This window comes from Pelophylax lessonae, assembly GCF_965119305.1.
Source record: "Pelophylax lessonae genome assembly, chromosome: 4".
NCBI classification, from domain to species: domain Eukaryota; kingdom Metazoa; phylum Chordata; class Amphibia; order Anura; family Ranidae; genus Pelophylax; species Pelophylax lessonae.
In genome coordinates, this window is record NC_138771.1 from 260,812,629 (window position 1) to 260,830,367 (window position 17,739).

At 45.3% G+C, this 17,739-nt stretch overlaps 1 protein-coding gene across 1 annotated transcript in view; it reads right to left on the reverse strand.

The window, feature by feature from the left end:
- TBC1D15 (TBC1 domain family member 15) overlaps positions 1-17,739 on the reverse strand; it is a 135,398-nt gene that overhangs the window by 95,819 nt on the left and 21,840 nt on the right. The window contains exons 3-4 of the mRNA XM_082253108.1: positions 9,874-9,948; positions 7,319-7,454 (exon numbers count right to left, since the gene is read on the reverse strand). Coding sequence (XP_082109234.1) covers positions 7,319-7,454; positions 9,874-9,948 — 211 coding nt within the window. The remainder of the gene's footprint in view (positions 1-7,318; positions 7,455-9,873; positions 9,949-17,739) is intronic.

Here is a 17,739-nt window from a genome sequence, read left to right on the forward strand (position 1 = left end):
CCGAAGCCGCCATGCCCTTCCGAGGACCCTCTGGAAGAACAAACAAGGAGTCCGTCTTACGAAAAGACTCAGTCGATTTAAGGTAAACCCTAATCGCCCGAACAACATCCAGAGAGTGCAATCTCACCTCCTTTGGATGTTTAGGCTTCGTGCACAACGAAGGCAAAACAATATCCTCGTTAAGATGGAATTCCGAAACTCGTTTCGGCAGAAAAGAAGGATTAGGTCGCAAGACCACCTTATCCAAATGAACAACCAGGTACGGAGACTTGCAGGACAAAGCCGCCAGTTCCGACACTCTGCGAGCCGAAGTGATCGCCACCAAAAAGGCGACCTTTTTGGACAACAGAGACAACGAGATCTCCCTGATCTGTTCAAAAGGAGCACGTTGTAACACAGAAAGAACTAGATTCAAGTCCCAGGGGGGCAAAGGATCCCTCCTAGGAGGAACCAGATGCCGCACACCCTGAACAAAAGTGCCAACCAAGGAGTTGGAAGCCACGGGACGTTGAAACAGAACGGCCAGCGCAGACACCTGACCCTTTATCGTGGCCAGCGCCAAACGCTGATCGACACCTGTCTGAAGGAAAGACAGCACACGGGAAACCGAGTACGTGCGGGGTGAAAACCCCCTGGACTCACACCAGGCAAAATAGGCCTTCCAAGTACGGTAATAAACCTTTCCCGAGGAAGACTTCCTCGCATTGATCAAGGTATGAACGACCTCTGGAGAGAGACCCTTCTCCTTCAGGACCTCGGTCTCAACAGCCAGGCCGTCAAAGCCAGCGACTGTAAAGCAGGATGGTAAATCGGTCCTTGAGACAGTAGATCGTCTCGAAGAGGCAGACGCCAGGGGGCGTCGACCGCCAGATTCACGAGGTCTGCGTACCAGGACCGGCGAGGCCAGTCCGGTGCCACAAGAATCACCGTGCTGCGTTCCGAGTGTAACCTGCGAAGGAACCTGGACAGCAACTGAATCGGTGGAAAAGCGTACATCAGCCTGTACTGATGCCACGGGGCCACTAACGCGTCCGACGCGTCTGCCCGAGGGTCGCGCGTCCTTGCCACGAACCTCTTCACCTTGTAGTTGAGGCGAGACGCGAACAAGTCCACATCTGGAAGACCCCACTTCGCGCACAACATCTGGAAGACAGCCGGATGGAGAGACCATTCCCCCTGATCCAGGGTCTGGCGACTCAGATAGTCCGCCTGCCAGTTCTCCACTCCCGGAATGTGAACCGCCGTTATCGCCGGGACATGAGTCTCGGCCCAAGACAGAATGTCGGCCACTTCTCGAGCCGCTCGGGCACTCCTGGTGCCCCCTTGGTGGTTGATGTATGCCACCGCCGTGGCATTGTCCGTCTGCACCCGAACCGGGCAGCCCTGCAGCCGGTCCGTCCAGCGATGAAGACAGAGCCTTATCGCACGTAATTCCAGAATGTTGATCGGGAGGGAAGACTCCCCCTCCGACCAGGTCCCCTGGGCGGACAGAACGCCCAGAACACCACCCCAGCCCGACAGGCTGGCATCCGTAGTGATTATCGTCCACGAGATCGGACGAAACGACTTGCCCCCGGACACCAACGGGGACTGGAGCCACCGCAGAAGGTTTTCCCTGGTGCGATGACTCAACGAGATCTGAAGATCCAGAGATTGAGGTCGCCCGTCCCACTTGGACAGGATCTCCGCCTGGAGACCCCGCGTGTGAAACTGAGCGAAAGGAATCGCCTCGAAGGCCGAGACCATCAATCCCAGACATCTCATACACGTCCGCAGAGACGAGTGTGGAACGTCCCTGAGGGACCTGACTTCCTCCTGAAGAGTCCTGAGCTTGTCTTCCGGCAGGAAGACCTTCGCCTGCACCGAGTCCAGTATCATTCCCAGATAGGGAAGACGAACCGACGGACTCAGTGTCGACTTTGGAACATTTATCGTCCAACCGAACTCCTGCAGAGTTTGCATTGTGACAGACAGGTCCTTCTCCAGACCCTGACTGGTCGCAGACCAAATCAGAATGTCGTCCAGATACCCCAGGACAGAAATGCCCTGGGCCCTCAATAATGCCAGAACCGGTGCAAGCACCTTGGTGAAGACCCGCGGAGCCGAGGCGAGCCCAAAGGGCAACGCCACGAACTGGTAGTGATCCTCCGCAATGGCAAATCGAAGGTATCTCTGATGCCCCTCGAATATGGGGATGTGAAGGTACGCATCCTTCAAATCGATGGAGGCCATGAATTCCCCCGGAACCAGGGCAGCCACCACCGAGCGCAGGGACTCCATGCGGAACTTGCGAACCCGCACAGAGCGGTTCAGAGCTTTCAAGTCCAGAATCGGACGAACCTTGCCCTCCTTCCTGGGCACGGTGAACAGATTGGAATAAAACCCCCGAAATCTGTCCCGATGAGGCACCGGAACCACCACACCCTGAGCCCTCAGGTCCCGCACCGCCAGGTGCAGATCCCGCAGGCGCTCTGGAGACAGTTGTAGATTTGAGGGAAAAAATCTGCTCTCCGGCCGAGAGAGAAACTCGATCTTGTAACCAGATCGAACGATTTCCAGAACCCATCTGTCCCGCACACGGGCCAACCAGGGCTGAAGAAAACCGAGCAAGCGTCCCCCCACCCCAAAACTGGGTGAGGGCGCCCCTTCAGGCCGAACTGTTATGGGCCGCAGGTCCGGATTGGCCGGACTTCTGTTTCCCAGACCAGGGCTTCTTCTGAGAGCCTTGTCCTTTGAACGGTTTGCCCTTGTAGTGCGGCCGAAAGGCACGAAAGGACCCCTGAGGGGGCCGAAAATTCGCATGCTTCTTCCCAGAAGCCCCCTTAGCCTTGGGGAAATGGGGCAAGAGAGTGCTCTTACCCCCGGTGATCCCCTTAATCAACACATCCAGGGACTCCCCAAAAAGGCGAGACCCATCATAAGGCAGATTGGCTAAGGTTTTACGTGAAGATTGGTCCACCGACCAACATTTCAACCAAACCAGGCGGCGAGACAACACCGCCACGCTGTGCACACGTGCAGCCAACGGAATCAGGTCCAGGTCCGCATCACACAGATACATGACACCCTGGTGGATCTGATCCACCATATCCAGGGTCGCCGCCGAGGCCGAATCGGCCACTAGGACGCGCCTAAGCATCTGCGTCCAACTTGCGATCGCCTGGGCCGCCATGAGAGAAGCAAACAGAGCCTTAAGCATAGAACCCGTAACAGAATAAGTATGACGGGCAAGAGACTCCAGTCTCCTATCCGTGGCATCACGGAAAACAGGGGAACCCTCTGCAGGAATCGCAGTGGCTTTGTTCAAAACCGCAATTGCATGATCCACTGGTGGAGGCACACACCACCGTTCATCAGTGGCAGGCGAGAAAGGATAACGCAGCTTGAATTTACTTGGTACCGCAAAAGGTTTGCGCAGATCGCGCCATTGATCCTTAACAGCGCGCTGAAAATCAGCATTGCAGGGAAAAACCTGCGGCGTCCTGCGTTTTCTCTGCGTCCCATAAGCCGCCAAGGCAGCGGGAGGACACACTTCGTCCTGCAAACGCAGTGTTTGCTTAATGGAAGCAATCAACTCATCCATGATTGCAAGCTCTTCAGGCGAGCCAGGGGGAGAATTATCGACCCCCTCAACTTCAGCCTCCACCTCAGACCCCACTAGATCAAGAGAGGAGCGGGACCCCGATAAGGGGGTCCCTGCTAGAACAGCCCCATCACCTTCACCCTCAGAATCAGAGGACAGAGCAACTCTGGGCCGTTTAGTAGATTGAGCAGCCACCAGCATTTGCACCTGGGCAGCAAGGCCAGCCACAATAGTGGCTAAATCCCCCCCTGGGGGGGAAACAGCGGTCCCCTGGCTTTCCACCAATACTGTGGGAAACTTGCCCTCCTGAGAATCCATTGCCCCTGTATGCCAGACAACCAAGGGTTAACTGCCCCCTTTCAGCAAGCGCGGCAAGCGCAGCCCACCGCACCACACTCAGGCACAATGAGACCCCCACAGGGAATATACAGACTGAATACAGGCAATGGCAAACAGGAATAGAAGGATAAAACCTGAGGAGACCCCGCTGCTGCTGCTGCCTCGATCGGTGTTCCAGGAAAGAGGAAGTGATGCTGCCAGGGCGCTCTATGTAAGCCTATGGATGCTACAAGAAAATGGCCGCCGTGCATGTAGACCATGCGGCCGGAGCGGGCGCCGGTAAAATGGCGTCGTTTGGCGCCGAAATCGCCGCTCCATAGTGCATAAAAACACACACAAGCTTATCCCATTATATGGATACATGTTAGATCGCCGCAGCGATCGCTGTATACGCCCCAACATGCCATAAAAACATGCCCCACAGCACACAGCTTCCCACACTGCCCAGCCTGACACACACAGTGTCACACAGCTCCCCCCCCCCCCCTTGCAGCCCACAGCATGCAGCCGAGAGATAGGGAGACAAGCAGTGTGAATAAAGGCAGGTTACACAGTCCCAGACTGAGACCCCCCCCAGACAGACAGGTCCCCACATAGATACACTTACCTCACATGGCGTGGGGAACCCGCACAGGCGAACAAGCCGCTGCACATGAGGCAGGGAGAGTCGCAATTCAAGACGCACACAATGGCGGTTAAGAAACCGCACAGCGTCCGGTGAGGTAGCCACCTCACCAATCATCCCTGCACCGAACAGGGATGGGTCGTTCACTGTGCCAGGAGCGTTACCTGGCTGAACGCTCGATGGCAGACTGGGAAGCCACTGACCCACGACCTGCGATCAGGGGGATCAGCCCGAGACCCAGTCCGCATGATCCTCTTCGTCCGAAGAACTAACTAATGCTGACCAAAATAACAGCTAAGTAAAGGTAGAGAAAAAAACTCAAACAAAATATTAAAAAGAAGAAAGAGTCTGGGACAAAAAGTCCCAGCACAGAGAGAGCCAGCCACTCCTGACAAGCTAGACATTAAAACTGAGATATGGTTGCAGGAAGTAGGAGGGTATTGACTGAGGGGACCACCCCTTGAGGGTGGGATATGTTAAAGCTTTGTTGTTAACATATTCTGTTGCCTAGCTACTTCTTCGGAGCAAAGTCTAATACCCCATATGTGACGAATATGAAGAGGCGGCGACTGTCGGAGGACGTAAGAGAAATTCTGTTTGAAAAAGGAAAAAATGCTAGGACCAGAGATCTCAGCAAGGAACTAGGTCCTTACTCTTGACTAGGCAAAAAAAAAACTGAAGACCTATAGCAGGAAGTAGGAGTATGCCTCCTGGGACTGCCCTATAGGCGTAGTCAAACTTTTTTCCACCTAGTGTCCTATTCCTGTAGGGGGCAGCATAAACCCAAGGGTCAAGAAGATCTGGAGCTGTGTCCGTCAATGAATCAAAGAGAAATACTGATTTTAACTTGTAAGCAACAAGTGTCAGAAAAAGGTTTAGTCTTTAAGAGGTTAAACTGCCCTCACTTACAGACGGAAGTTCATTCCTTTGATCTAAAAGAACGAAATGATACATTATAAAACATTGTGTTTATAGTTATCTAGCAGCCGTTAACAATGTTGATAAATATTTGCCAGAGGCTCTTTTTTTTTTTTTGACAGCTGTGAGTGAGCAGAGAACAGCTCTGTATGACTCGAGGACATGTCATTTTAAGATCATGGGGGGGAGAATCAAGATTGCGATTTTTAAACGAATAATCGTGCAGCTTCATAACTTCCACAGTACAAATGCATACTCCAGTATTTATACCCACATAGGCAAGTCAGTCCCTAACCCCTTCCCACTCCTAGGAGGTGGAAAGGATCGGCTGATCACGTGACCACTGCAATTGGCTTGCACAGTGGTCTCGTGATCAGGAGCCAGTCTCACCAACTCTCAATTATTAGTACAGACCAACAGCTGTCTTTAACAGCACTGTCACTGAAAGCTCCGATGCCTATGAACACATATGTGCGGTGTGTGGGTGCTAAAGGTCATCTCTTTACCTGCAGATGTGTTGCGTGGGAGTCAAGAAGTTAAGGCTACGTTCACATGCTAGCGTAACGGATCGCGGGCAGAACACCGCGATTCTGCCCGCGATCCGGAAATCATTGCAAATCGCGGGACGCCTGTGCATTGCCGTTGATTTGCAATGGCACCCCAAACGCTGTGCGATGTTGCCGCGATTTCCGCCTGCCGAATCGCGGTAACATCGCGCAAACAAAATCGTGGGTCGCATGACGCCCAAAAAAGGTACAAGAGCTTCTTTGGGGCGTCATGCGACCCGCGATTTTGTTTGCGCGATGTAACCGCGATTCGGCTGGCGGAAATCGCTGCAACATCGCACAGCGTTTGGGGTGCCATTGCAAATCAATGGCAACGCACAGGCGTCCTGCGATTTGCAATGATTTCCGGATCGCAGGCAGAATCGCGGTGTTCTACCTGCGATCCGCTACGCTAACATGTGAACGTAGCCTCAACTAATGACCATGGTGTCATTAAATGCGTCAAAGTAAATTTTACTGTCCAAGTATATGATGGAAGGTATTAAAGTCTGTTCTAATTTACATAAGACAATCGCCAAGTTCCAATGCTATGAAATCTTGAACATGTATTTGTTGTTCAGGTTACGTGGCAGAAAATGTGAATTGTCTGAATTGTGCTAGGGGTAATGGCATTTTACATGCCACTACAAAAGGTATTTATTGCTGCTTGAATAACCTAACAATTGTGTTTTTTTTGTGGTTTTCTGTCAAATTTGGAAAAATTTCCCCCCAACTTCCTGTCTGGTACAGGGGAATAGGATACAGGGGATTTATCCCAACCCTAAACAGTCACCAATTAAAACCTGACAAAGGTTTAAACTTGATCAAAAACTATAAAAAAGGTGTGTTTGCAACTGGTCTTTATTCATTTTAATTTCAGATGTTGTATATGAAGCATAAACTTAACCTGCTGCCACCCACATAACGCATATGTACGGCAACAAAGAAGGTGGGCTTTATCGCCCACACACCGCATATGTGTGCCCAAAGGTAGCAGGGTTTCTGTGCAGGAAGCATGCTCACTGTTCACTTTCAGCACAGTGACTGAGCGGTCAAAGACAGCTCTCTGTACAAATGATCGAGAGTCGGCAGCACAATGCGACCACTGTGACAGTCAATCACATTGGACAAGTAGTTCAAGCAGAACTTCCGGCCCCCTAGCACAGTTAAAGGGATGCCAGGGCTAGGAAGAATGAGTCTAACATTTAAAAAACATTCTAAGTAACAGTAGTTTGCGCTTATGAACAATATATACGATGATAATATACCTTCACGTTAGTCAAAACAAATGTGATCGGTAATACAAACCCCCTTTTGGGAAGTTCTTCTTTTTGAAGGAAACTGTGTTGACCATATCCCACTCTGCTTCATAGCTGTTCTGATGTTCAGTGCAGACAGCCCGCACTTTTGGAGTTTGATTCCACTCTACAACTGAACTGGAATCCTAGAAAACATAAAAAAAGATACCCATATAAAAGTAACCTTCTCGTGGAAAGCAAAACTCTCATTTTCCATCAAAGCTGAAGTTTAATTAAAAATGTTTTAGGTGTACAGTACCAGGAACTTTAACTTCCCTTTAATTAGGTGTATCTTACATCCCGTGCTGGCTGCTAGCAATGCCAGATTCTCCCTTCAGTGGTGCAAAGCATTCTGTGGAGCTTTGTACTGTTGGAAAATAATATAAGTAGTTTTGTGAATAGAAGAGGGGAGAGGAAGGAGAAAGTGAGCAGCATAATCCTTCATTGTTCAGCCCCTTTCACACCAGTGGACCGATTGGGTCCACTTGTCTGTTTTTTTTTTTAGGTAGACCCAATCAGACCACCCATTGTTGTCTATGGACAGGCGGATGTCAGCGGACATGTGTTCGCTGACAGCCGATCTGTTCCACTAAAAACAGAAAGATGGGGATCCGTTACCCATCGGTTGATCATATCAGATGACAGTCCATTTCTATTTGACATCCTCATAGAGAACAGCAGGCTGTGTCCGTGTCCACAGACCTGTCATTCGCCTGCTCAGCAGAGATCAGCTGAGAGATCTCCTGCTAAGCAGGCGGATCTGCATGATAAATTCCGCTCTGTCTGAAAGGGACCTAAGAGAAGAGGCAGGTAACACATGCAGTGCTTGAAGTTCACCACTGAGCCGGCATCATTGAAATGAGAATTTTTACAGTAACTGGCAGCCAGCAGGACATAGAATACACTTCAGAGGTAAATGATGTTGTAACTTCTTAACTAAATTTCAGCTTTAAGGTTATATCAAAATAAAAAAAAAAAAAAAAATCTCATTTTAAATTTAGGTTATAAAAAATAAAAACAAAATAAAAAAATGAGTAATAAAGCACTATTGTAAAGCTGTCAGAACAAGATTTGACCCCAACACCTAAAGTGTACAAAAGAGCAAAAAAAATAATAATTTGCAGTATATCAGTACAATAATGAAATGCATGCAACTTTACTCATGTGTTGCCTCTTTAAAATGTTGCAAGTACAGAGAATACCTGTTAATCTGCCAGAAATCTGGTAAGTCCCTAACTTCCTGTTGTGGGCTGACACAGATATAGATGTCAATATGGGAATGTAGGAAATGAGCATTAACGGCAGAGATGTATGGATGTACATTTTATTAAAATAAAGTCTTCCAATTTCTGCCTGTTTGTTGCAGAGCATAGCTCGGCACGTACTGGTGATGCATAAAACAATATGGCCTGAAGCAAGGACACAGCGCCTGATTTAATAAAGTGTGGAGTCAGGTGAAGTGAACATGTGCAGGGGAAAAATACCATTTCTTCTGACTGGATGTTTGAAGAAAGCACTGGTCCATGTTACCCCATTTCACCTCACTTTCCCTAAACCACCTTAACAAAAAGAAAGAAAATTAACTTCTAATTGAGGTAAATATGAAGTGGTTTCCACGACGACACTATTTACCCAAGTGAACCTTTTATTACCTATTTACAGATACTGATTTCTTACTTCTATGAAAGGGTTTAATGGCCTAAATCTTATCCAACTGCTGTATGAACCAAAGCAAGAATCAAAAATCTTTTACAGTTGCCACACCCAGATCATGTGCTACATATGGCAAAATCAGAACATGGCTTATGACTACACTAACTACTTATTTCCTAACCATCTCAAGGCATGCTTCCCATGAATAGATTTCTCAAAGCTGCATGCTGGGATACTTTGAATTACAGAAAGCTGAGAACATGTTAAGGTCTCAGATGTCATCTAAAGTAATCATAAGTTTACACTTACACACAAGCTATCTCTTGGCTTACTCTATTGAGTTAATTAACGTGCTTTATACACTTTTGATAAAAATAAAAAATCACCCAAAATTTTGGTTTTCCTTTAAAGGTTCTTTTACACCAGTAGTTGGCGGTGGTAAAAACCGCACAAATTGGCAAAAATCGTAGAACTTATGAATCTAGCTAGGGAAAAAGGGTAAAAAAAGGAATGGCGAGAGACAAGAGAGCAAAAAAACGAGGGGAAATAGAAGAGAAAGGAAAGGGAATAAAGAAGGGGGTAGGGCAGAAGGGAATAGACTGAAGAAAAGATTAAAGGGTAGAGGGGGAGAGAGGAGTGAGAAGGAAACAAGGAGACCCATGGGACCCAACCAAGCACACAGCAACACTGGTTTTGTGGGAGACAGTTTCAGATTGAGAAAAGAGAATTTTCCAAGTTTATATGGCGCTTCTATGCTAGTCACAGGGACCACATTTTAAGAAATTTTGGGTGGGCATCATGAAAAAGTGCAGTAAGTTTCTCATGTACCATAGTACCCATCATTTTCTGTTTCACCTCCTCAAAGTTGAAGAGTTTTGCTACTTTTTAGATGGATACACATAAATAAAATACCTTTACAGCACACAGAATGTTTGATGAATCCAAAGTTTCTTCAAGAGGTCTCCAATCTACTATAACTTCAACATCCTATAAAAGAGAATAATAATAAAAACAAAAGCATACATTTCAATACAGCTTTCAAACGTAATCAATATCATGTTTCTCTCAGCATTTTAAAACAATGTTTAAAGTAAATCTGTCACAAATCAAAGTAATCTGAACATAAGCAGATGACATTATTGAAAATTGTCCAGGCTGCTGAAGCCATCTGTAAATCTCAACTTAATAATTTTTATTTTTCTGACCCTATGACTTCTTACCCTCTTGAGCCTTCCTTTTGATCCTTTAACATGATCTGCAGCCTTTTGAACCAACAAGAAGGCTTTGGGGTTGGCCGTGGTGGGAAAGTCAAGATTTGCAAACAACTTCAGCTGCTGGGTTAAGCATTATTCTTTTGATTAAAAACGTTTATTGAAAAATTTTCAATTACAACATCTGTGACACAATAGATGGTATTGGAATTTCACAATACAGTGAACCAGTGCATATACATCACAGTAATGAAAAAGACATAAATGAACAATATAGGAAAAACCTATAAAACTTGTGTGAGTTTTTTTTTTTTTTTTTTTCTATAAATTTCATAGAAAAAAATAAAAGGTATCAGAAAAATATATAGATTTACAATGAGCTGTGCAGATGGTGTAAATTTATAGAACTTCAGAGCTATTGGTGGAATCAAGGATTTACTTGATGGACCTCAAATCTGTTCTTTACTCAACATTGAGTGATGAAACCCAATACTCTCTAAAAATGGGCAGACTCGGTTAAGCATTATTCTGAATTTATTTGACAATCAGTACAACAGAAACATAACAGGAACAGTTTAAAGTCCAATTGTGTGTACATATAGGTGTCATTTCACTGTATTTTTTGAGCTCAGTAAAAACACAAAAAAACGTACACATGAACACTTGCTAGACTAGAGCACCAGCATAAAATGGTGTAGATGAAAAAGTCCATGCAATGTTTTATTTTTTTTTTTAACTCCTAATAATTGCAAGTCAATGAGAATGAATAAATACCTAGACATGCCAACTAGGCATCTTTGGCATTATCATTGATATTCCAAGCCCCATGGCTTTGCTCTGCTGTCAGAAAAACTTAAAAGAAAAAAAACACTTGATCCACAATTTGTATATATACACATTGATACTTCAAGTGGTTATGCCAAGATGATGCCCTCAGCTACAGGCATCATCCAGGTATTGTTTTTTTCAGCCGGCGATTTTTTAATGTAAAAGCCATCCTAGCGGCCAATTAGCTGTTGGATGGCTTTTACAGGCAGCGGGAGGGGTCATTACCAAGCCCCCCACCACTTTCGCCGATGTCTCTCAGGGCTACCGGTGAGCCAGAATTGATTTAGCTGGTTCACCATAGAGCAGATTGGGAACCAGAATGTCCCCAATCATCTCTATGGTACAGAAAACCGGAAGTGACAAAACACTCGTCGCTTCCGGTTTTGCCGGATGTAAACAGAGCCATTTTTAAGTTAGGAAATCATTTGACCACACTGATCTTGGTGCAATCAGATGCTTTTAAGTGACATCTTGGGTCAAATTGAGATGTCTTAATAAAGTACCTGTCACTGCTTATTGTTATCACAAAAAGCAGTGACAGGTACTGCTATCAGTGCTAAAGAGTAGCAGGTAATCACTGCTAAAGAGTACCTGTCACTGCTTGTTATCACAAGGGATGCTGAATTTCCCTATGATAACAATAAAAGTAATAATTAAAAAAAAATAAAAAATATTGTTAAATCAAAAAAATGCAAATAATATAAGAAAATAAAAAAAAAGCCCCCATCCAGCCATACTTGTGCGCAAAAGCGAACACATATGCAGGTCCCACATACATACGTAAACAGCAATCGCACAACATGTGAGGTATTGCTGCAAACATCAGAGCAAGAGCAATAATTCAAAAACCAGACATTCTGTGTAACTCCCCACTGGTAACATGTAAAGGCTTTTAAAGCGTCACCTATGAAGGTTTTTAAATGCTGTTTGGCGCCATTCCACGAGTGTGACCAATTTTAACCCATGACATGTTAGGTATCTAATTACTCAGTGTAATGCCATCTTTAACATTATACTAAAAAATAGGTATAAGATTTTGTTTTTATGCTTTTGTGTGTTACAAAAAACCACTGCACAAATACCGTGCCACATAAAAAATTATAAAACTCCACCATTTTTATTCTCTAGAGGCTTCTGCTAAAAAAAAATATATATAAAATTATGTTTGGGGGTTCTAAGTATTTTTCTAGAAAAAAAAATACAGACTTACTTGTAAACAATAAGTGTCATTAAAGGTCTGATCTTAAAGTGGTTAAAGAGGAAGTTCAGTTTGTTTTTCTTTTTAAAAGTCAGCAGCTACAAATACTGCGACTGCTGACTTTAAAATATCAGGTACTTACCAGTGTCTGGGGTCGAGTGCTATATTCTCGCAGCCAGTTCTTCTTACCACTGCAGGTCCCTGGTGCCGCCATCTTGGTTACAGGAGGTGGCTGTGACTTCCTGAGGAACCACTGCCAGCTTTTCATTGCACAAGCTCATCCGAAATTTTGTAAAAGGTCCTGCGCCAGGACTGGGGAAGTGGGAGTGGCTACTGATAATCAGTAATCCCCTCCCAAAAAAAACTGTAACTTGGGGGCTGGGGTGAGGGAGCTAACCAGTGGGACCTCACTTTTGTGTAAACTTCTGCTTTAAAACACACTTTTTAAAAGCTGGTTGAAGTCATATAGGAGTCAAAAAAACTTTATTAGGTGGGAGGATTGGGGAGGTTATAACAGGAGGATTGGGGAGGTTATAACAGCGTATATTTATTGGTTTGTGCAAAAGTTATAGCGTCTACAAACTATCGTGTATATACTGGAATTTACGTAGCTTTTACTTTCAGACTGCCTATCTAATTTCTTGAAGTGTTAAAATGGCAGGGTAGTACAGGTAGTACAAACCCCCCCCCCCCAATTACCCCCCCCAATTACCCCCTTTTTGGAAATTAGACACCTCTAGGAATTTCCTGAGAGGCATGTTGAGCCCATTGATATTTAATTTTTTTGTCACAGGTGTTTTAAAAATGAACAAAAGTTTCTTTACACAAAGTTGTCATTGAAACGATATATTGCTAACGCATGCCATGGGAATATGTGGAATTACACCCCAAAATACATTCTGCTGCTTCTCCTGAGTATGGGGATACCACACGTGTGAGACTTTTTGGCAGCCTAGCCGTGTACAGGACCCCAATAATCAATCACTGCCTTCAGGCTTTCTAAGGGCATAAAAATTCACCTTCTACAGTGCTGCAATCATTGATTTACGTATATGCTGAGAGCAAACGCTGTTGCTGTCAGAATAAACAAATCAGTGCTGCAGCTGATGGGCATACCTGCAAAGCAAACAATGGTTAACAATAAAACACAGTAACAATAAAACTTTATATTATAATAGTATACAGTGCAGTAAAACAGTAGAATGGTGGTATCTGCAAGGAAAACTATGGTTAACAATGAAAAACAACACAGCAACAATAAAACATTATAATAGCATACAGTACAGTAGAATGGTGGTATCTGCAAAGCAAACAATGGTTAACAATGAAAACATTACAGTGTAACAGTAAATTATAAAGCACAGTAAAAAGTAGAAAGAGTAGAAAAGTAGAGTAAGAACAGAAAATTAACTCAATAAAATGACATTTTTGCCTTTTTATTTTTTAAATAGTTTTTTTTTTTTTGTAACTTTTTTATACCCTTTTTTTGTAACTGCAAAAAAAAAAACTGTTCCAGGCTAGGGTCTCTCAAAATGCAATAGCCAACATCTTTTTAAAGTGAAAGTTTGCCCAAGACTGTGCCATGCTGTACCCTGTACCAACACTCTACTAGTGTGTGGTATCGACGGAAACAGTCCCGATGCAGAGACCAGGTTGGCCAGGACACGAGGGACCGAAAAAAAAAAAAAAAAGCGGGTGTCACACCTATATCCGTGCTTTCTACAGACCCGACATCTTCTTTGAGGTGCTCTTTGGGTAGGGGTACCAGGGAGGACATCTGGAAAATGCCTCTCATGCAGCCTGCCCACTGCATCTGGATTGTGAATTAAGACCACAGCACCTTCTGGATACAGAAGGGCTGTGATGATTTCTTCCTGAAATTTTAGGAAGGATCCACTTCTTCCTGACGCTTTGTATAGCGCATAAGCATTCAGCAGAGACGATTGGAATAAGTGTACAGACACTTTTTTGTACCAGCGTCTGGCCTTACGGGCAATTAAGTACGGCACCATCATCTGGTCGTTGAAGTCCACTCCACCCATGTTAAGGTTGTATTCGTGGACACAGAGGGGCTTCTCAACACCAGTCGCCGTTGCAATTTGGACTGTCACAGCCACGTGAATGGAGGACAGAACGGAGGACAGAACTAAAACATTCCGTGTGTCCCTTCACTTCACTTCAAGCAGGCTCTCTCCCCCCATCTAAGTAGGGAATCTACAAGCCGTTGGGGGAAGCCCCGACGATTAGGTCGCATGGTGCCACATGCGCCAATTCCAAAATCAAAAAGAGGACTTAAAAGTGGCACGCTTGTGTAATAATTGTCCACGTATAAATGGTACCCCTTTCCGAATAAGAGTAACACTAAACCAAAATCTTGCCGTTGCTCCTCATGTAATCTGGGCAGTTGGGGGGCTCCAAATTGCCATCTTTTCCCTCGTAAATCTGGAAACTACATGTATAGCCTGTTGCCCTGTCACAGAGCTTATACATCTTGACCCCATATATGGCATGCTTGCTGGGAAGAAACTGTTTCAAAGCAAGGCGGCCAGAAAATGTAATCAGGGACTCATCAACGAAGACAGCTTGTTGGTGCGTATACAGGGCTGCAAACTTCTGGTTGAAATGATTTATGAGGGTCTGAATTTTGTGGAGCCGATCATATCCAGGGTCACCCCAAGGACAACAGAGTTAATTGTCACTGAAGTGCATGAACCGCAACATTTGCTCATATCTAGCCCTGGCTATGGCAGGAGAGAACACGGGCATATGATGAATTGGGTCAGTGGGCCAATATGACTCCCTCTTAAGTAATGCCCATAAGGAGAGATAGGCAGAGAAAGGTTTTAAATTCGGGAATAGTGATAAATGTCTATGCAAATTCTCTGGCAAGGGTCAAATTTGGATTTGCGCCGATTAATTGATCGGCATATAAATTGCTTTGGTCCACAATAGAAGTGTAAAGATCTTCAGTGAAAAACAATTAATAAAAACCAAGGGGTGTAAAATCGTCCGTTTCCACCTGAATTCTGGGTTGGCCAGTGAATGGGGGAAATACGGGCACTGCAGAAGTAGTGGGCTCCCAATCAGGATTTGCAGGCGCATCAAGAAGGACACTATGGGTTTACAGGCCTGTCTTTTAATTCTCGGTGGCTACGGGACACTACTTGTGCTAGCCACCGCACCAGCTTGAACTGCACTTATGGGACTCGCTATGTCACCAAGTGTTACTGCAGTGCTGTTTTGACTATGACCAGGATGTACTAAGCGGCTGGTGGTGCTTGCCAGTTCACCAGAAGGTTGAGCAGCACTAGTACCGATACTCTGCTGCATACGAGAACTCTGCGATTCTTGCACCTCAGCAACAGAAGAACAGGGTCGGGTAAGCCTGACCTTAGCAGGGACCACTACTCTGTCGTCAGAGCCATCTGTCAGGGTGCCACTGCTCTCTACAGGTTTGAATACTGAGCCTGATTCTGACAGTGAGGCTTCCCCATCGCTCTCATCTGTCATGCTCAGCATTGTGTAGGCCTCTTCACTAGTGTACCTCTGTTTGGACATTTTGGCCAATAAATGTATAGGTACCTAGTGTGACTAGTGTAAAGCACCTGGTTGTCAAGGACTGTTTGAACCGCTACCACAAAATTGAGCTGCTAGTGCTAGCAGAGATCAGGCCTGATGCTGAGGTTTAGTGTGCTATAAATTGGATAAGACAGTAATATGCTGATTCTGCACTTCTTGGGGGGGAATCAGAGGGTCTAAATGCAGATGCTGGCAGGTGTCAGGGCTGATCCCGCTAACGCTGCATTTTGGGGAACACTGTACTAAACTATTGGGGACACTAGTATAGTTCTGATCAGATCAAAGATATTGATCCGTTCAGACACTATACTAGTAATGGAGGTGTTTAGTGTGTGAATGTGTGGCTGGCAATCAAAAGGTTAAAATGTATTACTAAATAAGCGGCGGGCAATCTGAAGCTATCCTGTATTGATGCTAACTAACGTTAACGCTAACTGATGTCACCTGTGACACTAATACAGTGATCAAAAAAAAGATCTGTACACTGACAGGGCAATGAAGGGGTTAACTGGGGTTAATCAGGGGGTTAAATCTTTATTAGGGTATATATGGGGGTACCCTAAACCTATCTGGGACTACCTCTAACTACCACTGTCTCTCACACTAACTGAAGTCACAAGTGACACTAATACAGTCATCAGTAAATGATCTGTTTACTGTATATAGTGTACACTGACAGGGATTGAAAGGGTTAATTGGGGGGTGATAAGGGGGTTGAATGTGTGCCTATGTGTACTGGTGTCAGTGTAGTGCTTGTTTACTCACAGTTGATGTTCTCTCTTCTCATGCTGGAACCGAAAAGGACTCCAGGAGAGAAGATTGAATACTTTCCTGTGCCTGTGTTTACATTGTACAGAACGTTCTGCAATTGGTCAGAACCAATCACCAGGTCCAGGCCAAAAATCATTGGCCTGGACCTGATGACTGATTGGATTAAGTTCAGAACCAAACATCTTGGGGACGCGTGCGCGCAAACGACGTACAGTTACATCGGTTTGCGCGGCCGAGCCACCTTGCCGCAGTAAAACTGTGATGGGTGGTCGTCAACTGGTTAAATTCATTAAAGTGTAATTTTAGCCAAAAAACAGCGTTTGAAAGACTTCTGCGCTAATACAGTGTGACATAAAAGATTGCAACAATCGCCATTTTATTTTCTAGGGTCTCTGATAAAAATAATATATAAATATAATGTTTGGGGTTCTAAGTAATTTTCTAGCAAATAATACTGATTTTAAGAAAATGTGTCAGAAAAAGGCTTAGGGCCGGTTCACATTTGCGCGATGCGGGAACACTGTTAATATACAGCGTGTTCCCGCATCGCATCCGCACCCCTGGCAGTTCACACTGACATATGCGATACGCTGGGGGTGTCAATTCAAAGTTAACGACACCCCCAGATCAGATCGCACAGAATCGGATCGCACTGGTGTGAACCACCATGCGATCCGATTCTGCTGCGGCCCAAAAAAAGGGTCCTGTGCGTCTTTTAGTGTGATTGTGGTGCGAATTCAGCCATACAAAACTGTGCGCTCTGAATTACATGCGATCTCTGTGATCGCACAAATGAGAACCCGGCACTTAGTCATAAAGAGGTTAAACTGCCCTCACTTACAGACGGAAGTTCACTCCTTTGATCTAAAAGAATGAAATGAAACATTGTAAAACATTGTTGCAGCCTTAACAATGTTGATAAACATTTGCTGGAGGCTTTTTTTTTTTTTTTGACAGCTGTGAGTGAGCAGAGAACAGCTCTGTAAGAATCGAGGACATGCCGTTTTAAAGAGGAAGTAAACCCTCCTCTGCAACTTGTACCTATAGGTACTGTAAATATCTCCTAAACATGTACGGTTTAGGAGATATTGAGCTTGCAAGCAGCCAGTTACATCACTGGCGCATGCGCTCTGAAGGAACGGCCGCTCGTGCCATTCCTTCAGAGCCCAGTGCTGTGAAAGTCAGCTTCCG